We start from the raw sequence: 23392 nt of genomic DNA, 5'->3' as shown, positions 1-23392 counted from the left end.
AAATGTAAAAGGAGAAATTGGACCCCAAAAGTTGTTGTCCAGTTTGTCCTGAGTACGCTGGTACACCATATGTGGGGGTAAACCTCTGTTTGGGTACACGGTAGAGCTCGGAAGGGAAAGAGCACAGTTTGACTTTTTCAATGCAGAATTGGCTGGAGTTAAGATCGGACACCATGTTGCGTTTGCAGAGCCCCTGATGTGCCTAAACAGTGGAAACTCCCCACAAGTGACACCGTTTTGGAAAATAGACCCCCTAAGGAACTTATCTAGATGTGTGGTGAGCTCTTTAAGTTTATAACGCAGAGCCATGAAAATAGAAAATCATTTTTTTTCCACAAATTTTTTAGCCCCCAATTTTTTATTTTCCCAAGGGTATCAGGAGAAATTAGACCCCCAAAGTTGTTGTGCAATTTTTCCTGAGTACGCTGATACCCCATATGTTGGGGTAAACCACTGTTTGATACATGTCGGGGCTTGGAAGGGAGGGAGCACTGTTTGACTTTTTGGACGCAAAATTGGCTGGAATCAATGGTGGCGCCATGTCGCGTTTGGAGACCCCCTGGTGTGCCTAAATAGTGGAAACCTTTTCAACCCCAACTCTAACCCCAACTCTAACCCCAACTCTAACCCCAACTCTAACCCCAACTCTAACCCCAACTCTAACCCCAACTCTAACCCCAACTCTAACCCCAACTCTAACCCCAACCCCAACCCTAAAAAGGAAAAATAAAAATAAATATAATTTTCTTTATTTTATTGTGTCCCGAGCTAAGGGGGAGATAAAGGGCGGCTTTATTTACTTTTTTTGTATTTTGATCACTGTGATAGTTTATCACAGTGATCAAAGTGTACCTATAAAAAGAATGAATGAATCTGCCGACCGGCAGATTCGCGGGCACACTGCGCATGCACCCACCATTTTGTAAGATGGAGGCGCCCATGGAGAGAAGATGGCGGGACACCGGGACTCATGAGGTACCGGGGGGGGGGGGGCTATAGGGGGCGATTGGAAGGCAGGGGGAAGCGGAGGCGGATCAGATAATTGCAGCGGCTGCCGATCGCCGCCGTTAGAAGGTGGCGGTGGCACATCGCCACTGCCAGCCGGGTGGGGTCGGATCACGATCTCCAGCCATGTCCGATGCCATTGCAGCATCAGCCATGGCTGGATAGTAATATTTCATTGATGAAATATTACTATCGCTCTGATTGGCTGTTTCACTTTTAACTGCCAATCAGAGCGATCGTAGCCATGTGGGGGTGAAGCCACGCCCCCTGTGGCAAAGTACAAAGCCCCCTCTATCTGCGGGTCGGGTGACCTTTCAGTGACCCCGGTCACCCGACCCACAGGGGGGCTTTAAACTCATGACGCCACATAGGCATCACTGGTCATAATGGCACAGGTATTCATGACGCCTATGTGGCATCATTGGTCGGGAAGGGGTTAAAATCATGAGCTTGGCGCGCAAAAAATATGCCCTCCGAAAAAGGGAGATGCTACGGGTATTGGAAAATGGCGCAAATTTTTTTTTTTAGCAAAAGTTTGGAATTTTTTTCACCAGTTGGATAAAAAGAACCTAGATATGTTTGGTATTTATGAACGTGTAATGATCTGGCCAATCATAATGGCAGGTCAGTTTTAGCATTTAGTGGACCTAGTAAAAAAAGTATAACAAAAAACAAGTGTGGGATTGCACTTTTTTTTTTTTGCAGTTTCATACCCTTGGAATTTTTTCCTATTTTTGAGTACACATGTGGTAATACCAATGGTGTAGTTCAAAAGCACAACTCGTCCCGCAAAAAAAAAAGAAAAAAAGCCCTCACACGGCCATTTTGACCAAAAAATAAAAGTTATGGCTCTGGGAAGAAGAGGAGTAAAAAATGAAAATGCAAAACCAAAAATACCTCTGGTCGTTAAGGGGTTAAATTGTTCTGTGTACAGCCTACAATGTGCTCTCCCTACCTTTGCATATCCCTATTCACATTAAACTTGTGAGGATCATAGACCGTGACATCACCATTCAATCTCAGTACAGAGCTGCTGGCTCAGCAGTTCAAAACACCACAGGCAATCTCTGCTCTGTGCTTTGAACGGACTGTAGTAGGCAGTAATGAGCTGCAGGTCCAATCTCCACACATGATAGAGCGCCAAGTGAGCAGAATTTTAACAAGTAAATAATTATGAAACCGATTCTTTAACCTTTAGACCTTTAACCTTTTCATGACATCCTCTGAACATGTACAACACATGTCAGAAGTGGGTGTACAAAGTGGGCTCAGCCAGCCAGCCCGGCAGGTGATGGCTGTGTATTACAGTCAGGACCTGCCGATAATTGTTAACCTGTTAAATGCCACGTCGGCATGAGTGCGCACGATTCTCTCCACCCATCAGCGCATCAGTGACGTAATCTTGAGTCGCCAATGGGCTGTCTTGACAGGCAGGGATCAGCCTATGACTCCTGTGCTTATCATTAGTGAGCTCCTTGAAACCCTGCTGCAGCGCTGTTCATAAGATGTCACAGCTGCAGCCCACCATCAGAGGCTGGGGCAGTAGCGAGTAGGCAGCGATGGACCCAGGAAAGGTAAGCACAAGCTCAATTGGTTATTTTACGTATCATTGAATGATCATATACATCACTGTACGTTTTCTCCGTGTTTGCGTGGGTTCTCCGGTTTCCTCCCACACTCCAAAGACATACTGATAGGGAATTTAGATTGTGAGCCCCATTGGGGACAGTGATGATAATGTCTGTAAAATGCTACAGAATTAATGGCGCTATATAAATGAGTAAAATCTGAGTAAAATAAATGAATTCTATGGGCCAAAGGAGAAAAAAAAAAAAAAAAAAAAGCTAAAAGGTGACTATTATTTTTATATTTTAATGTTAAGTTTGGAAAAAAAAAAAAAAAAAAAAAAAAAAAAAAAAAAAAAAGAAGAAGAAAGCTTCTAGCACTTACATGTTCTTTAACCAGTTGCTTTTCTCGCATGACATCAGTGTAAGTCCGAGCGTTTGTTTTTGGATCTGGAGTTTTTCCTCCTAAAAAAATAAATAAAAAGTGCAACAATAATGAAAAACTATGTCAAAAAGTGTATTGTAATGCCATCATACAAAGCGCTACCTAGCAGGATGCTAGATACATTTAAAACATTAACTAAAGTTGTATTTATTAAGATTAGGCTATACACAATTTGATATATGCTTAAAAAAAAAAAACAAAAAAAAAAGGAAAAAAAAAAAAAACAATGTCGTGTCTTCAGAAGTGATGGGTTCCGTGGTCAGTATTCCATAATACGTACACTTTTCAGCCTTTTGACGCCATCAGCAGTTCTGACTTCAAGCAGGAGAATAGAAGCCTAGAAAATCATCTCTTTACCATTAGTAACACTTTGGAAAATGTATACTCAAAACATTACCTGGGTAAGGATCTTTAAATACAAATACACGCCATACCTGTCCTTGGTTTTTAGATTACCTTCTTCAAAGTAGAAAGGATTTCAAGAACAAAGATTATTAATTGTGCAGAAAAGAATACTCCCCAAAATTTAAGACGGCAAACTGGGTCATTTTGTAAAAGGGTCGGACACAAGGATTAAAAGAAAACTAAAGCCAAAAAAGGAATATTCAGAAATTATTTATGTTTAACATATAGCTTGTATATGAATTTTCCCAGTAATCAGATGCAAGTAGTACAGCTAATTTAGGTGTGGGGAAAATTGAGAAAAAAAAATTAAACTTCAAAGAGGTACAGTACTTTAAGTCTACAAGTAATGTTCCTGGAAACTACAACTAGCACCATGCATACAGCTCAGGGAGTCCAGGGAAAGGAAGGTTCCCGGTCTCAGCCATGTTAGCTGGCAGTGCTAAAGAAGTGGTGTACTAGACAAGAAGTGCATTACGACAGCTACATAGTAGGAGCTAGCTACCCAAGGAGAAATTGGCAATCTGACCTCAGCTACAGCTATTCTATTATACTCCAGACACAAGGGAATTAACGGAATTGGAAAGCAGACAGGACCTCGGGTACACAGGGCTAGCTGGTGAATCTGAAGTGTAGAGCAGAAACTAGAATTAGTAGACTGCACCAGATGTGGGTGAACTACAGGCTGAGGAGTCAGACCTGACAGATGTGGCCGTGCTAACCAGGCCTCTCTATGCATCTATTATTGTTATGGCAATATTAAAGTGGGAGAGAAAGGGGGAATATATGATATATCACACACACACTGTTTTTGGGCATGGACTTTAAGAACTAGCCAACACCATGGCCTTACTCTGTAAATCACTGGTGACAGGTTTTATTTTCTACCCTCTGTCGGTTTTTAATCCCAATTGATACATATGACGTCACAAAGGTAGCTAATATCTGCACAGGGGTTTATTGCTGTTGTAAAACTCAGTTATTCGTTATTTTTTTTTTCTTTAGATTTTAAGTTTAAATAACCGTATTCACAGCCACAGCACAGTAAAATCCACTCCTACTGATAAATAGTGCAAGACTTTATTACAATGTACCATGGTTTTGTTTTGATCTACGTGTTTATTGATATGCTGTCCCCTCTATAATGTAAAGTGCTGCGGAATATGTTGGCGCTATAGAAATAAAATTATTATTATGGTTTTGCTTTTTCCACAAAAGACTGCTACCTCTGAAGTGGGGAAAAAAAATATATAAAAACATATTTTGAGTCTCTGTAATTACTCAATATGATAATTGAGTTCCGGTAGTTTTGGCCTTTAGTTCTCCTTTAATATACCCTATCTATATTAACCTGATTTATGGATGGTATTTCAAGGAATGGTCAATGCCAAATTTACTGAGAACACGGAACATAACGTTTAACTTTTTGACAACTGATTTGCTTTTAATACAAGCTAGTGAAAGAAATCGTGTAGAAGCTTATGTTGACTACCATGCCCAATTGGCAGTGTCAAGTGGACACTAGTCATGATAGGACATCCTTTGGATTACTTTTTCACGATTAGCTACACAGGATGTGTTGCTCTGTACCCTTAAGAATGCAGACAGGACTGGCATTTAGCAGTACTGCTGTAGGAAAGAAATTAAGGACAGTTAGTATGGGCTAGTGAAGTCTAACAAGCATTGTTCAGCATTTACATATTTAACACACAGCAAACCCACTTCTGTTTCATGCAGGTTTTTAGTGTAAGGGAAATAACCTACATGCAGATTACCATCACTGAAGGTTAAAGAGTGACCCAGCTATCTCCAAATACAAGGCACACAAAACTAAAATGCTGGCAACTGCAATATAAAATGCCAGTCTTGCTTTAAGCATCTTTAGATACAAAAGTACAAAACTGCAGGATACATTAGTGGCATACGAGTATAGACAAGCAATGTGACACTTAACTGCCACACCTTGTCGAAAAAACAAGAACCAAAAGACAAAAAAGTACTCCAAATAAAAAAAAAATAAAAAGTATTTAATAAATGTAAAATTCTACATTTGTAATTTTATTGACATAAAAAAAAAAAAAAACATTAAGATATTTTGCACAAAAAAAATGACGGTGGTATCTTAGTTACCGTATATATCCCAACACAACAGATAATTTGGCTCCCAAGTAAACTCAATACCATAGAGCAGAGACAGTACAGATGTCATAGTATTAATATGGTAGAATATTACCCGTGACTTTAAATAATTTAATCTAGATCATTTGGTAGTAATGTTACATAAATGCATTGTTTTACAAATATCTAGAGTAATGGCACCATCTAGTGGATGGAGCTGAAATCACACGTAAACCAATCACAACTATAAGGTGCTATAAAATAGGGCACAGTAAAAATGGGATACTGGATAGCAAAAAAATAACTGAACCTGGACTCTATGCATGTGTGAACACTTGAGAGGTTTCATTGTGTCAACCTATGAACCAAACAATGATCAGTATAAAGATTCCCTAATGGTACATAGCAGAAAAGGAAGCAAACCGTATTAAAGGATATATGAATCTAAAAGTAAGTTTACCACTGATCCCTTTAACGCGTTTCACCAAATGGCTTCTAGAGAAATGACCCTTCTCCTTTGTGATTAAGGTAGTTGAGATTTCAGCTCCATCCACTAAGTGATGTTATTACTCTAGATATTTGTAAAACAAATTTTGTAATATTGCAACTGAGTTATCTAGGTTAAATAATTTAAAAAAAAAAAAAAAAAAAAAAAAAAAGTCACAGGGTAATATTCTGCCATATTTACACTAAATGACATATGCACTGTCTACTCTATGGTATTCAGTTTTTTCATGTTTACTTGGGGGCCAAATTGTTATATCTGTCCTATTGGGATATACAACTAAGAAAACAGTTATTTTTTGTACAAATTCTCATTTATGTGATTTTATATGTCTTTAAAATTACAAATAAAGATTTTTACATTTCTTATAAATAGATTTTTTTCTCTTTTGGTTTTTATAAAATTATAAATGGAGCTCCCTTGATATGTAATGCCCTGCTTCCAGGTTCTTGTACATAAAGGAGTTTGGGCAGATTTATATATTTAATCCGATTTATCCATTTACAGGGAATCTGTCACCAGAATTTTGCTTGAGACAGAGACTCTGATTCCAACAACTTGTCACTTACTTTGTTTCTTGCTGTAGTTTTGATATCTCCCGCAAATAAAACAGTAGAGTTTTTTCACTTGAGAACTAGTCTTGCCATGTAATCCTCCCGAGTAATCATGCCCTCACCATCAATCTTGCACAGGTAGAAAGCAGCCAATGGTGTGGGCTCGGTTACACAGAAAATTCGTTGATGTGCAACAGAGAAAACAGTGAATTTATCAAAACTGCGCTAAGCAGCAAATTAAGTGATACATCACTGGAGTCAGGGCTATGCCCTTGATCTATGATGCTCTCAGATAGGGTAGCAAAAACCTGATGACAGATTCTCATTAAAGAGTACCTGTCAGCAGGATATTATACCTTTAAAGTAGGAGTGTAAAGAATAGAGTTGAGCAAATTTTTTCGGGTCCCTGCTTATTCGGCAAGCTATAGCGCTCATCGAATAAGCTACAGTGGGAACCCAGATAAATGGAGCGCTCCGGCTGTGTCACTGTCACAACGCATGCATGGAGAACCCAACACACAGGCTCTCCATGCATGTGCTGTGACAGTGAATCAGCCGCAGCACAAAAAGCTGCGGTGCCGATCAGCCAAAGCGCTCCATGTATCTAGGTCCCCGCTGTAGCTTATTCGCTAAGCGCTATAGCTTGCCGAATAAGCAGGGACCCAATCAAATTCGCTTAACTCTAGTAAAGAACCTCTAATGCTTAAAGGGGATGTCCCACTAAAAGTACATATTAATTAATAGATCTAGGAAAAAAAAAAGTCCACAACTGTAGGCGCCTGCTGTGTAATGGCTGTGTCTGACCATACAGGAACATGGTTTCATCATACCACAGCTCCTGGGCAGGAGAGGATGCAAAAGAGTATACAGCATGGGATCAAAGCGGAGCTAATTGTGGAATTTATTATTCAAAGTTCGATTGATTAAAAATGTTGATTAATATTAACTTTGTTCGTGAGAAAGCCCCTATAATACATTCAAACCTTGCTTGCAGTAATTTAAGGATTAATTTCTCAAAAATGACCCAACAGTTTTAAACACAATTGCAGTGGATCGGGCACTGCACTTCCAGCTTCTCTTCCCTTTCATTACCCACCATCATGATTTTAGAAGGCACAGTCATTGTCAAGGTTCATTTAACCCCTTAGTGAGCCAATTTGCTAGTTAAATTCTGACCACTGTCACTTTAGAGGAGAGAGAAATTAAATGGGAAATTGGACTTTTTTTGCGGTAGCCGTTATACCATTAATAACTGCGATTGCAACACCAGGGTCAGTAAAAACCGACCCGAATCATGTTCTCTGGGGTCTCGGCTACCACCGGTAACTGAGACTCCGGAGAAATTCAGACTCTGGGGGACACTATACCACTTTTCCTCAGCTCCGTTAATCAATGGCGCTGTGGTTTAAGTACCCTTAACTGCCGCCGTTAAAAGGTGTATTGGCGGTCGTTAAGGGGTTAGTCAAAAGGGTCGGTGCATGCGCAGTAATCGCCTAATGTTGCAAGATAAATGGACCAGTTTCCACATTATTGTCAGGCACTTACTGTGCATGTGCTGTCCTTTCTGATTAGATAAACCCAGGCAATGACAGCCACCTGCACAAACTTGTAGCTAGGGGGAGACCGCTTACTGAGAGAAAAAAAGTGAGATGTAAAAAAGCCCAGAGGCCTGCGGTGGGCAGGAAAAAGGAAGAGAGCACAGCAAAGATGGAAGCGCAGTGCCTGCCCCACTGCAATTGCTATTAAAAGTTCAAGGATAGAATCCTGAATGGTGCAATGAGCAGGGGGTTAGACAGGATGACCGTGGAGGCCCCTTCCAACTGTAACATTCTGAGTGTCAAAAATGCCCCAACGTAATGAGCATTTAAAAATGGGTTGAATATCCCGCTGACAGGTCCTTTAACTATATAAGTGCAAAATTAACCTTAGAACCTTAAAGAAGTCGTTCACTACTTTCTTCTCATTACCCCTCGTTTGGCCCCCATAATATAATAAAGCGTAGATTCACCACCTGTGCCGGCACCGTCCTCATGGTGTTGGCACTGTCTTCCGTGCTGTTGTCATTGTCCCCACCTCCTGATGAATTGAGCAGGAAGATGATGTCCGGTCTCAGCTGCAGCCTGAACGTCCTCTTCATGTTCGATTTGTTTAAAGACTAGGTCCATGAAGCCAGCACTGATTGTTGTAACATGTGACCCCGACACCCAATCGTACGGGAACTCCGGGAGAGCAAGTGCCGACAGCACAGGAACGGCGCTGGGATGTGAGTATAAGCTTTATTTTTTTAAGGGGTGGAACCAAACACATTGATCAAGAAGGAGTTGTCCTAGTAGTTGACAACCCCTTTAAGTTGCAGAATAAAAAGAAAAAACCTTGCAATGTAGCAGCCATACAATTATTACAGTTATTTTATACAGTACAAAATGTATGTTGTGTCTCAAAGTAAAAATACTTAAATACTAAATATTAAAGCCATACACACATTACAATAAAGGGAATTAAGTATTGGATTCTCTATATATGTGCACAAAAATTAATTTTCAAATGCTGCGGGGGAAACAAAACAAACAAAAAAAAAAGATTTTAAATACCATCTGCAAAAGGATCAAGCCGCTCTGGAGATATAATCATCGTACGTCGGTATTTCTTATATTCATCTTCTCTGTCTGCAATTTTCTGTGGTCTGTGTTCAGCAAACGGGTCATACTGAGGGGGGGGGGGAGAAATACATAAATATACAATATATGCAATACAAATTACAACAAAAGCATAAACATGTCAAATGAAAGCTACAAACTGTCAATCACGCGAGCCAGAAAAGAATGAAAGTGAGAGCACGAACGGGAAGTTATACGCCTGTTTTGTGGACTTCAAGAAGGCCTTTGACTCAGTGTGGCACCCAGGACTATTCCTATAACTGCTGGGGAGCGGAATAGGAGGCAAAACACATGTCATCCGAAGCTCCTACATTGAGAACAGTTGCAGCGTGAGGGTCAATGAAAGGAGGACAGTCTATTTCCAACAGAGCCGCGGAGTGAGACAGGGCTGCAGCCTCAGTCCAATGCTCTTTAACATCTACATCAATGAGCTGGTGGTGGCCCTAGAGTCCTCCTCAGCACCAGAACTCACCCTCCATGACACCCAGGTGAAATTTCTGCTGTATGCTGATGACCTCGTGCTGTATCACCAATCGAGAAAGACCTCCAAGATCATCTGAAAATCTTAGAGACCTTCAGGAAACCATGGGCACTGCCAATCAACCAGAAGAAAACTAATATCAAGGTATATTGTGGATGAACTATTGCATTGTGACTGTCCTTGAATATCTGGCTAGATACTTGATAACACCTGTTCATTACTGGAAAAAGTAGATAACCAAGTGTGTTGATAGCATGCACACAGCACTTTAAAGAGATACTGATCAAATAAATCCCTGCTGTCACTTCATTATCCCCTTAGAAACAGTGCCGATTTGATACTTAATGACAAAGCCAATTTTTATAATTCTGACTGACCACTGTCACTTTATGAGATTATAAGGTCTGGAATGCTTCAGTGAATAACGGCGAACGAAACACTAGGGTCGGTAAAAGGTGACCCAAATTATGTGCTTCGTGTTCTCAGCTACCCCCGGTAGCCGGTAAAAACCGCAGCATTAGCACAGCATTGGGGAATCCCATAGGAAGCTTATTTTTCACGTTTTCGGGGCAAAACCGCCGCGGAAACGCAAAAAAACGCCACGTGTGAACTCAGCCTAAGGCTTCTAATCTATTCCGTGCACACTATGTGTAGATTGAGTGGTTTCCATACATATTACTCTAGAATTCTTTTCAGAGAGAACACTTAGATAATTCCCAATACCTCCTCTTAGGTGCAGGTTCACAATTTCATATTTTTATTTTCAAAGTTTTGTATGTATATATATACACACACACATACATACACACATACACACCCTTTTCTTACTTTGTCCCACTAAAGGACTTTCACTTTCAACAGCCTGATCCCAAATATAATACATTGCAATGCACGGGTATTGCAATATATTACAAATTGTTAGTGCTGCACTGACAAGCCAATGAGGCCGTGGCTCTGCACAGTCTGAGGGGCTTGCCCTGGCTCACCATGCCAGCAATCAGACCCCTGCTATGATGTCATGGGGGTGCCGATCAGAGTGCAGAGGGGGGGTCTCTCCCTCTCTCCATGCCTGCTAAATGCTGCGTTTGTTGTATTTAGGGAGTTAAAAGTGGCAAGAGCGGTGCGGGCACGGCTACTGCACCGAGTGCCGAGGGTCAGCTGACATGCGGCAATGAAAACAATCGCACTATATGTACGCGCAAGAGAGCCTGGATGTACCGAGTCCAAGGTCAGTAAGGGGTTCATGTCTGAGGGAAGATAAACCATGACAGTCATAACATTTCAGATCATATACTGGTAAAGCATACTGCGCAGGTGCGAGACGCAATATTTCAGAGCAGGAAAGAAGTTTTGCACGGCGATGTGGATGACGCAGGAGGAGTCGTCCACGTCAAACTAAGTTAGTGGGAGAGCGCGCAGCAGGCGGGGGAGGGATGGAGAACCCCATTGGACAGTATCGGGAAGATTACCTTAAAGTGCAAGATTAATTAAAAAGGTTTTTCGGGGGTGTACGGGGGGTGGAGTCAGGTGGTTATATAAAGGATTTAAGGAATGCAGCGCAGATGCTGAATGAAGGTGGTGAGATTTTTAGCTGCTGGGTCACAAAATTGGTGACAGATTCGATTTAATTGTCTGTCTCATCACTGGAACCTCACCTTCAACTCAGCAATAATCTAGAAATTACAAGCATTTGCAGAAAATGCAATAATATGTTTCAAACTACGGACAAAGAAAAATTACAATGACAAATACTCCACATTACCATTACAATCAACTATTCCAACATACCTGTTCAGCAGACTGAGGAATATCATTTAATAAAGCAACAGGAGCATGATATCCTGGTTTCTTCTGTGCAAATGATGCTGTAGGATCTTCATCATCCTGCCAGAAAAACAGATATAAAAACGGTTAGTGTTTCAAAAGTTTATTAAGTACTTAGAGACCTACCAATTCTGAGACACAAAGAAGAAGCGAAAGTAGTAAAGTAGAAGAAATAAGACTTCTCTTAGAAAAATAAACTCCTTTACTAATGACATGTTTGTTTAATTATTACAGAACTGTAGCTTTTAATTTCATTTGCCCACAGTGTGCTCAACATCTTGATGAGGCCTGGATGTACCAACTATGGGGGGTGAAATGGATGAAAGTATACAGCATCTGAATGGCAAAGAGAGCCTCATGCTTCTATCTGTAGGATTTAGGGTGGACTCATCAATTCGCTTATTTTGTCAGGTCGCTTGTCCAACAAATGTAGTGGGAGAATCGAATATTTTATTCCTCCAATTCTCATAAACATGGCGTTTCATTTCATAACTGTCTGCCAATGAGCAAGACAAATTAGGCGAACACTTTACTCATTTCAACCAGGACTCTGAACTTTACAAGCAATTGACTATTGCCATTTATCATTCATGTAATAAGATGATTTGTATATTCCGCAGACCAGCTAAAAGAAAGAGACAGAGTTTTATAAAGGTTTGGGCTATGTGCACACGTAGTTGGAAGTGCTGCGGATTTTTCAGCATGGATTTTGAAAAATCCGCAGGTCAAAATACCTGCGGATTAGCCCCTGCGGTTTCACACCTCACAATGGTGAAGGTGTCAAACCGCAGCGGAATCCGCACAAAGAATTGACATGCTGCGGATTATAACCTGCAGCTAATCCGCGCGGAAAAATCTGCAGCATGTGCACAGCGTTTTTGGTATTACCATTGAAAACTACGGTACTGTACAACGCAGCAGAAACTGCTGCGGACAAGCAGGGCCAGAAACGCTGCGGATGCGCAGAAGAATCCGCAGCGTGTGCAACATAGCCTTAGAGTAAGTTCACACTATGCGTTTTTTCAGCTTTTTATGCAGCAAAACCTGATCTCTTGGCAGAAAAAAAGCTGTTTTTTCTTGCAGCAGTTTTGGCATGCTTGGTTTGTCTCTAGTGCATGCTGATAAAGTGTAGTATTGAAAAAAAGTCCTATTCCAAAGAATGAGGTTTTTGGCACATAAAATGCTACCTGTGTTTTTGCACCAACCATTCAAGTGAATGGGGGAAAAATGCTTGAAAAACCCCATAAAAAGTGACATGCTCTATGTCCACACAAAAAAAAAGTGCAAAGCACAAAATACTGAGGACAAAAAAAATTGTGTGCATGAGATTTCTGAAATCTCGTAGGCTTTGCTGATACTGTAAAAAGCAGATAAAACAGGATTTTTGGGTTGCTTACCGTAAAATCTGTTTCTCGGAGCCTTCATTGGGGGACACAGAGACCTTGGGTGTATGCTGCTGCCACTAGGAGGCTGACACTATGCACAAAAAAAGTTAGCTCCTCCTCCGCAGTGTACACCCCACCGACCGGCAGAGAATTCCTCAGTTAGTGAGAAAGCTGTAGGAGAAGTAACAGAATAGGTTGACAACATAAACAACTCAACTGTAACCATTCAACCAAAGTAAGAACAGGAGCTGTAAAACATGGGAGGGTGCTGTGTCCCCCAATGAAGGCTCCGAGAAACAGATTTTACGGTAAGCAACCCAAAAATCCTGTTTTCTCGTTCGCCTTATTGGGGGACACAGAGACCTTGGGACGTCCCAAAGCAGTCCCTGGGGTGGGAAACAAACTTCCATCAGGCCAGCGGACTCACCACCGCTGCCTGCAGAATCCGTCTACCTAGGCTGGCGTCCGCCGAAGCGTAGGTGTGGACTCTGTAGAATTTCACAAACGTGTGAACCGATGACCATGTTGCAGCTTTGCAAAGCTGCAGTGCGGAAGCTCTGTGGCGCACCGCCCAGGAGGCACCCACTGCTCGAGTAGAGTGGGCCCTGATACTCGGAGGGGCTCCGCGACGCTTAACACGGTAGGCTTCCAGGATAGCCGATCTGATCCAGCGAGCAATGGTGGCTTTTGACGCCGGGTGACCTTTCCGCGCTCCATCAGGGATAATGAAAAGAGACTCTGTCTTTCGCAGGGAAGTCGTCCTAGACAGATAGACTCTTACCGCCCTAACCAGGTCCAGCTTGTTCAAGGACCGCTCTCGGGGATGAGTTGGATTCGGACAAAGGGACGGTAACACGATATCCTCGTTGAGGTGAAACGAGGACACCACCTTCAGAAGAAACGAGGGCGGAGGCCGCAGAACTACCTTATCCTGGTGGAGAACCAGAAAGGGAGAGCGGCACGACAGAGCTGCCAATTCCGACACGCGCCGGACGGAGGTGATGGCCACCAGAAAGGCTACCTTCCAAGAAAGGAGAGAAAGGGAAATATCCCTGAGGGGTTCAAAGGGCGGACCTTGCAGAACCTCAAGAACCAGATTAAGATCCCATGGATCCACGGGCGCCCGGTACGGCGGGACCGTGTGAGCCACGCCCTGAAGAAAGGTCTTAACCTGAGGACGGGAAGCCAACGTTTTCTGAGACAGAATGGACAGCGCCGAAACTTGACCCTTCAGGGAACTGAGGGCAAGCCCCGCATCCAATCCTGCCTGAAGAAACGCTAGGACTGAAGGGAGCGAAAAGGACATGGGCGCGACGCCATTGGTCTCACACCAAGTGAAATAGGCCTTCCAAGTACGGTAGTAAATCTTGGAAGATGATGGCTTTCTGGCTCGGATCATGGTCTGAATTACGTGGTCGGAAAATCCTGCTTGTTTCAGAACCTCGGTCTCAACAGCCACGCCGTTAAATTGAGTGGCCGAGAATTGGGGTGGCAAATCGGACCCTGAGACAGCAGATCTGTTCTGTCTGGAAGCTTCCAGGGGGCGTCCGCGAGAAGGTTGACAATGTCCGCGAACCAAGATCTTCTGGGCCAATTCGGGGCGATGAGAATGACCGGAAGTCCTTCTGCCTTGATCTTCTTCAACAGCTTGGGAAGAAGAGGCAGAGGAGGGAACAGGTAGGGAAGTTCGAACTGGGACCAAGGAACGGCCAGGGCGTCGGCGCCCACTGCCAGAGGGTCCCGAGACCTGGACACGAATTGTGGGACTTTCCTGTTGAGGCGAGACGCCATGAGGTCTACATCCGGGGTTCCCCACCGAAGGCAGAGCAGATGAAACACTTCCGGATGTAGGGACCATTCTCCCGCCGCGAGACCCTCGCGGCTGAGAAAATCGGCGGCCCAGTTGTCTACGCCGGGAATGTTAACCGCGGAAATTGTCGGAACGGAAATCTCCGCCCAACGAAGAATCTTGGACACCTCCGCCAGGGCTGAAACACTCCGTGTTCCCCCTTGGCGGTTGACATATGCCACCGCTGTGGCGTTGTCTGTCTGAATCCGTACCGGCAGTCCCTTGAGGAGCCTTTCCCAGTGGACCAGAGCAAGATGGATCGCTCGAATCTCCAGAACGTTGATTGGTAGCGCTGATTCCCGATCCGACCATCGACCCTGAACAGTGTGGTTGCGGAACACAGCACCCCAACCGAGGAGACTGGCATCTGTGGTTACTATCTGCCAGTGAATGGGAAGGAAGGATCGACCCGATAGAATGAGAGGTGACGACAACCACCAGTTGAGAGACCGCTTGATCCGGTAAGAAAGATGGACAGGGCGATCCAGGGACCGAGGCGACCTGTTCCACTTCGACAGAATGGCCTGCTGGAGAGGCCTGGCGTGAAATTGGGCAAAGGGAACTGCCTCTATCGCCGCAACCATCTTTCCCAGGACCCTCATGGCTGTACGGAGGGATGGGAATCGCGAGGTCTGCAGCGATTGTACTTCCTGCTGCAGAGAGAGAATCTTTTCTTGTGGGAGAAAGACCCTTGACCGACGAGTGTCGAACAGAAGACCTAGAAAGACCAGGCGTTGGGTAGGAACCAGACAGGACTTTTTCCTGTTGACGATCCACCCGAAATTGGAAAGAGTGTCCAGGACGATTAACAAACTTTGGTGAGCCTGTTGGAATGAGGGAGCCTTGATCAGAATATCGTCTAGGTACGGGAAAAGAACGAGGCCTCTGACTCTCAACAAAGCCATCAACGCAGCCATGATCTTCGTGAAGACTCTGGGAGCGGTGGCAAGACCGAAGGGCAGTGCGACAAACTGGTAGTGGTGCTGTCGAATCGCAAAGCGCAGGAACTTTTGATGTCCGGAGAAAATTGGAACATGTAAATAGGCATCTTGGATGTCTATTGAGCACATGAACTCCTGCTCCTCCATGGAGGCGATGACCGAGCGAAGCGACTCCATGCGGAAGTGGCGAAGGCGGACCCTCTTGTTGAGCAGCTTGAGATCCAAGATGGGTCGAACTGCGCCGTCTTTTTTCGGCACTACAAACAGGTTCGAGTAGAACCCCGTGAAGCGCTCCGATTCGGGAACGGGCACAATCACCCCGGAACTGAGGAGAGCAGCGATAGCTGTAGAGAACCCCGGGATCAAGGCTGGATCCTTTGGAGGCCGGGATTCGAAGAAACGATCCCGTGGGAGAGAGACGAACTCTATCTTGTATCCTGAGGATACGACCTCCCTGACCCAGGCGGCCAGCCAAACGTCCCTGAAGGAAAGAAGTCGACCTCCCAATTGGAAAGGCCCCTCGCGTGCCCGATGATAGTCATGCTGAAGTAGACCGTCCAGATCTAGATCTGAACGGTCTGCCCTGGGAGGAGTGGGGTCGCCAGGAAGGAGTGGGTCTGAAGGAAACTTTCTTTCTCTCCTGGCGAGCCTGCGGTCTCTGTTGGCTGGAGGAGTTGTCCGCCGTATTGAAACGGCGGAAAGTCCGAAAGGGTCGAAACTGACGCCTTAGTGGGGGTCTGCGAGGCTTGGACTGAGGGAGGAGTGAACTCGTGCCTCCGGTGGCGTCCTTAATAATCTGGCCCAATTGGGACCCAAAGAGGCGCACCCCCTGAAAGGGCAGGTTAGTGAGTGACTTTTTTGAAGACAAGTCCGCTTGCCATGCCTTTAGCCAAATTGTACGTCGAATTGCAATAACGTTGCTTGACGCCTGAACTGCACAGGATGCAGCATCCAAGGAAGCGGAGAGAAGATAGTCCCCAGCATGGGAGATCTGATTGGCGAGATTGGCCAAATACTCCGGTTGCGCCTTATCTAAGATGCCCTGCCGAAGGTCGTCTGCCCACGTGGTTATGGTCTTTGCTGTCCAGGATGAAGCAAAGATTGGACACACCGCCGCTGAAGCCGCTTCAAAGGCAGACTTCGCCAGGGATTCTACAATCCTGTCATTAGAATCCTTTAGGGATGCCACGCCTGAAAGCGGGAGAACCGTGTTATTGGATAGCCTGGACACGGGCGGATCGACCGAGGGAGAGGCCGACCAGTTGTCCGTGAGCTCTTTAGCAAATGGGTAGAGTATGCCGAGACGTTTTCCTCTTTGAAAGCGTCTGGTCGGATCCTCTCTTTCCTTGGTAAAAATTTTCCCAAACTGGGAATGGAAAGGAAAAACCCTGGAGGGAGTTTCTGCCCGTCTGAACGAAACCTCCTGATCTGAGGATTTCGCAGGGGAGTCAGCAATATCGAAGGTATGATGGATCGCAGCAATGAGGTCCTGCACTGTGACCTTCATGCTTGCATCCTGGTCTGAATCCAGCTCTAAAATCCCCTCAGATGACCTGTCCGAAAGCGCTTCCCCTGACTCGGGAGAGGAGGCCCGAGAGGGAGGCTGGTGAGAAGGGCTATGCGGTGAGATGGGACTAGGAGAGGATTCCGGCTGGGAATCTTGCCTGGGTCTTTTGCGACTACCGCTGGCTGATTCAGATGGAACAATTTGGGACCTGCTTGGCCCTGCTGAAGAGTCCAGGGGCAACTTATCAAGAACGGCCACCAGGGACTGAGACACCCTGGTGAGGTCTGCCACTGATTGAGATAGCGAGGAGGCCCAGCCAGGCATGGGGGGCTCACTCTCACCTGGGGCCGAAGATGGCTCCTGGACGGCGTCAGGCTGAATTGGATTGCTACAATCCAGGCAGAGGGGAGTGGACTGGCCTGAGGGAAGTTTGCGATTGCACGAAGAACATGCAAAGTACTTGACTAAAGTGCAGGGGGGGGCGGTAGAGCGGGTACAATCAGACTTAGACATAGTGAAAAGCTGAGGTAATGCCGGAAGGTTGGGGGACAGAGGGCGGAGAAGGGTCAGTCTGCAGTGCAGAGCTACTCACGGTCCGGTGTCCCCAGAAGCGATGCTCTGCGACCTGTCAGTGGATGCAGGTCAGAGCGAAATCCGGCTGACAGCCCTCCTGACAAAAAATCAGCTGGAGAAGATGATGTCCAGTGAGGAGTTGGTGCCCGGCTAACAGGCTGGGAAAATGGCGCCGTCCTGAGAAAAAGCACGCCTTAGGAGAGGAGGAAGGGCGGAGCACCACGCAGGGTTAATGATTCACCGCCCTCTAGCCAATGACAGGCTGGGCAGGTGAAGGACAGGCGGTGGGAGGGCCTGGGAAGAGCGGGAGAGAAGCCCGCTTAGAAGAAAGGGGCGGGGGGCGTGGCCGCGACGCAGCGGTAGGCCCGAACTGAAGCCGGGGCCTAAATTAGTTGCGGCGGCCGCCTGTCAGCAGGGGGTCGGCGCGGAGGTCCGAAAAAGAAGGACGCCGCAGACGCCAGTCGCTCCCAATAGGGAAAAAAAAAAACAAAAAAATACCGTGTGCTCCCTGTCCCCACAAAGGGGGGGGGGATGCCCGGCAACATTGAGCTGCGTATAGCCTTGTGGCGACTGCGAGCGACCGCAGCGCCTACAACCGGGGTCCCCTGTGCCATTGAAGAGGTGACCGTCGGGAATGGGCAGCCAGGAAAATAAAAATGAAGCCGGGGCCTAATACTCACCCATCCACGATCCATTACCTGTCTGAAGAAGTCTTTGCGTCTCATCCAACCGACAGGCTCTGGTAGGCGAGTGGGAGGGAGACTGGCGACAAGGACCCCTGGAGTCGCTGGCACGTCTTGGTGTCGGCGTCCATCTGGCTGGTCCTGCCGCGGAGAACTGCAAGGATACGGGGTGGCAGTACACGCCGTACTTGCAGACTCCATGTGGGAGTACAGATGTGACTTTTCACTCTGTATCCCTCCGTAGAACCTGAAAAGGAACGACGCACGACGAGGTAGATATGGGTCTAATAAAAGACCCGTGTCCACCTCCTACTGACACTAAGCCAAACTGAGGAATTCTCTGCCGGTCGGTGGGGTGTACACTGCGGAGGAGGAGCTAACTTTTTTTGTGCATAGTGTCAGCCTCCTAGTGGCAGCAGCATACACCCAAGGTCTCTGTGTCCCCCAATAAGGCGAACGAGAAAAATTAGCATAAAGAAATGCATCAAACAATCCAAAAACGCAGTGTGAACTTGGCCTTAATCAGCGATGAAGAGATGCCGTTAAAGGATTAATCTGAGTCTCTTACTACATACTACACAGAGACAGTAGCCAAACCACTCAGAGAAGACTACATAGATCACTACATTGAGCAAGAAGGAAAAAGACTCTCCTGTGTTATATACATACTGCACTCTCCCAGGCCCCACCCAAACAATGGTATCTCACAGCTCACAAAAACACTCAGTTGTCAAAATAGTGAGACAACCAACTATATAGATTTAGCTTTTAACTTTAATCCCCTTCTGACATTAGACATAATAAGGCATCCATGTGCCCTGAGCCTATTTGACCAAGGACAGATTATTAAGTCATCGGGTGCGGGGGCGATATCCGCCAGGTGTCAGCTGATTCTGACAGCTGACAAACGGCACAAAGTGCCAGGAGCAGTCACACATTGCTTCTGGCACTCTAACCCCCGAAATGCCATCGCAGCATTCGTGATACATGCAGAGGGCTGAAAGCTCCTCAGCGTTTGGATCGGAGACCCTGTGGAGTGGCACAGGGTCCTGATAAGTTGCCATGGTGACCCGATGTCGTCATGACGACATCCGGTTTACCAGAACTAAGAAACTTGCTGATCATGCTTGCTGATCATGCACAGTGCTTGATCAGCAAGTTTCTCTATCAATGCAGAGCTGAGAGTTTCCATACTGTAGAAGCAATCAGACAGCAAAAAAATGATAGTCTCTCAGTGGGACAAAGAAAAAAAAAGTATTTAACCCCTTACCGACATTTTGGATTTTAAAATCATTTTTTCAAGCTTGTGTTATAAAGTATTCTAATTTACTGAGATAATGACTTGTGTTTTCATTGGCTGTAAGCCATAATAATCAACATTAACAGAAATAAACACTTGAAATAAATCACTCTGTTTGTAATGACTATATAATATATGAGTTTCACTTTTTATATTGAACTAGCTGAAGAGCCCGGTGCTGCCCGGGCATAGTAACTAACTGTGGTTAGTTATAGCAAATTATAATTATCCTCCATCCCATAGTCCCGTGCCCATATACCCATCATACATATCCTCCATCCCATAGTCCTATGCCCATATACCCATCATACATATTCTCCATCCCATAGTCCCATGCCCATATACCCATCATACATATTCGCCATCCCATAGCACACATCCTTCATCTCATAGTCCCATGCCCATATACGCATCATACATATCCTCCATCCCATAGTCCAGTGCCCATATACCCACACATCCTCCATCCCATAGTCCCGTGCCCATATACATATCCGCCATCCCATAGTCCCGTGCCCATATACCCATCACACATCCTCCATCCCATAGGCCCGTGCCCATATACCCATCATACATATCCTCCATCCCATAGTCCGTGCGGCGTCGCAACTGCAGACGCCAAGAGGAGCTGCAGACTGCAGCGCGGCGACAGACACTGCCGCTAGTCGACAATGCCCGGAAGCAGGCGCACTGTGGAGGATGCTGTAGTGGCTTGTAGCTTGCCACTGGCTGGCGCTGACTCTATAGCTAAGTCCCTATACACACTCGTAATATCAGAGGGAGGGGGATCTTAATGAGTCATTCGCAGGTTCATGCATCCATCATCATTCACACAGTTAGCAACTAGAGACTATACTAGCGCATGGCCGAGCGGCCATGCGAACCTTTTTTAGCCAGGACCTTCCGGAAGCTTCCAGATCCCTGAGATGGACCAATCTGATCACGAGAAGGACCTGGACATGTGACTCCCGATGTCCAATGGGAGATCGTCTCGTGAGCATGCTCAGTAGAGCAACTGAGAGACAGCCTCTGGAGCGATTTTCTGCTGAGCAGCCTGCATTGCCATTGCTGACCCAAAGGTGGCAGCAATAGCCAGCCCCACAGAGCAGGTCTGGGCAGAGCGTCTGGGAAGCCTGGATTGCTGAGCAATCTCCTCTGCAGTCGAAAGATAATGGGAGACCGCAGAATGTGAGGCTCTGGATTCCTGTTGAACCGCTGCAGGAACCCGACGCCCAACACTTTTATATATAGAGATGGAGGAATGCAGCATTTAAAAAGGGGATGTCCAAACAGTCAACAACCCCTTTAAAGAGGACCTTACTTTTTAAAGTGTTTACACTAATTCTAATACTAAAGGTTTGTTTTTTAATAATCTAAAAGAATAATGTACAAGTTTAAACTTACATCTTCTTGTTCATTTGCAGCAATAGAAGTAACATAACCAGTAAATCTACTGTCACTGCCACCATAAATTTCTTGATCAAAATATCCAGTTGAATCAAGCCCAACTCCTTGCGTGTCATCTAGGTTTGCCTTCTTTCCTTGAATTTCACGTATCTGTGCTTCAATGTCTGTAAATAAAAGTAAAAACATTAAATGCTGCCGTTGAGCTAACAAACAAGGCATACAGTTGTTCAGTTGGCCATCGACAACGTTGCAGTAATGATGAAACATGTTGGGGTAGGTTTCAATCTTTTTATTTTAACCTTAGTGAACGAGACAAATTTTACAATTCTGACCAATGTCACTTTGTGTGGTAATAACTAGTGATGAGTAAGTAGAATTGTTGCTCGGGTGTCCTCCGAGTATTTTGACGTGCTCGGAGATTTAGTTTGTCGACGCAGCTGCATGATTTGTGGCTGCTAGACAGCCTGAATACATGTGGGGATTCCCTAACAAACAGGCAACCCCCACATGTATTCAGGATGTCCAGTAGCCACAAATCATGCAGCTGCGTCAACAAACGCAATCTCCGAGCACGCCAAAATACTCGGAAATCACCGAGCATGCTTGGGGAAACCTGAGCAACGAGTATACTCGCTCATCACTAGCAATAACAGATTCTGAGATTGTTTTTCGATTGATGGGGGGGGGGGGGACAAAAAAAAAATAAAAAACCTTTGGAGAAAATTTTCACAAATTTCAAACTTAATTCTTATGAAATATATAAAACTTTTAATATTCGCTTGATAAAAATATATTCACCAATATATCGTGCATGTGTGCAGTCTTTCCACTATACCCTGATAGTTACAAAGATGGGGCATTAAAGTGAACACTAATTTAATAAAAACAGACACCAGAATAACTAGAATAATAAATGAGAAAATCCTGTAATAAATCCTATGAGAAGGTATTGATACAAAATTAAACCTTATGATGCATAGGAATAACGAAAAAATTGCACATTGCCTTTTCTAAGGAATATGATTATTAATAGTGTGTCATATTTCCTAGAGAGTCATAAGACTGACTAAAAGGAAAAACATTGGTCAAATAAAGTGCATTGACTAAACCTATTGCACATTGCCTTCTAACATAAGCAGGATAGTTCATACAATGCATCAACAATGGAAAAAAACAGGATTTTTTGGGTTGCTTACCGTAAAATCTGTTTCTCGGAGCCTTCATTGGGGGACACAGAGACCATGGGTGTATGCTGCTGCCACTAGGAGGCTGACACTATGCACAAAAAAAGGTTAGCCCCTCCTCCGCCGTATACACCCCACCAACCGGCAGGAAGTTCCTCAGTTAGTCAGAAAGCAGTAGGAGAAGTACCAGAATAGATTGAGAACAGAACAAACAACTCAACTGTAACAAACCGACAAACATAAGAACAGGAGTTGTAGAACATGGGAGGGTGCTGTGTCCCCCAATGAAGGCTCCGAGAAACAGATTTTACGGTAAGCAACCCAAAAAATCCTGTTTTCTCGTTCGCCTTATTGGGGGACACAGAGACCATGGGACGTCCCAAAGCAGTCCCTGGGGTGGGAAACAAACTTCCATCAGGCCAGTGGACTCGCCACCGCAGCCTGCAGAATCCTTCTACCTAGGCTGGCGTCCGCCGAAGCGTAGGTGTGGACCCTGTAGAATTTCACAAAGGTGTGAACCGATGACCACGTTGCAGCCTTGCAAAGCTGCAGCGCGGAAGCTCTGTGGCGCACCGCCCAGGAGGCACCCACCGCCCGGGTAGAGTGCGCTCTGACCCCTGGAGGGGCCACTCGATGCTTGACCCGGTATGCCTCCAAAATTGCCGATCTGATCCAGCGCGCAATAGTGGCCTTTGAGGCTGGGTGACCTTTCCTCGCCCCGTCAGGAATGAACAGAGAGTCTGACTTCCGCAAGGAAGTCGTCCGGGCTAGATAGACTCTCAATGCCCTGACTAGGTCCAGCTTGTTCAAGGACCGCTCCCGAGGGTGAGCTGGGCTCGGGCAGAAGGATGGCAGAACAATGTCCTCATTGAGGTGAAACGAAGATACCACCTTCGGAAGAAAAGAGGGCGGAGGCCGCAAAACTACCTTGTCCTGATGAAGGACCAAAAAAGGAGAGCGGCAAGAAAGTGCTGCCAATTCCGACACGCGCCGGATGGAGGTAATGG

General features: G+C 45.3%; 1 protein-coding gene across 4 annotated transcripts in view; it reads right to left on the bottom strand.

Moving 5' to 3' along the window:
• The window catches only part of SF3B1 (splicing factor 3b subunit 1), a 255916-nt gene that overhangs the window by 203896 nt on the left and 28628 nt on the right, over nucleotides 1–23392 (bottom strand). For 2 of the 4 annotated variants that reach the window (XM_073558156.1, XM_073558157.1), the window contains exons 2-5: nucleotides 21199–21365; nucleotides 11521–11616; nucleotides 9186–9300; nucleotides 2956–3035 (exon numbers count right to left, since the gene is read on the bottom strand). In XM_073558156.1, the coding sequence (XP_073414257.1) occupies nucleotides 2956–3035; nucleotides 9186–9300; nucleotides 11521–11616; nucleotides 21199–21365 (458 nt within the window). Of the gene's footprint in view, nucleotides 1–2955; nucleotides 3036–3295; nucleotides 5476–9185; nucleotides 9301–11520; nucleotides 11617–21198; nucleotides 21366–23392 lie in introns of those variants that run through there. The other 2 variants (XM_073558159.1, XM_073558158.1) reach the window with 2 other exon arrangements.

The sequence above is a fragment of the Dendrobates tinctorius genome, unplaced genomic scaffold, assembly GCF_039654945.1.
Source record: "Dendrobates tinctorius isolate UK_male_01 unplaced genomic scaffold, ASM3965494v1 ptg000254l, whole genome shotgun sequence".
NCBI classification, from domain to species: Eukaryota; Metazoa; Chordata; class Amphibia; order Anura; family Dendrobatidae; genus Dendrobates; species Dendrobates tinctorius.
The sequence above is the reverse complement of the archived record's forward strand: the minus strand, read 5'-3'. Positions and strand labels throughout refer to the sequence as shown.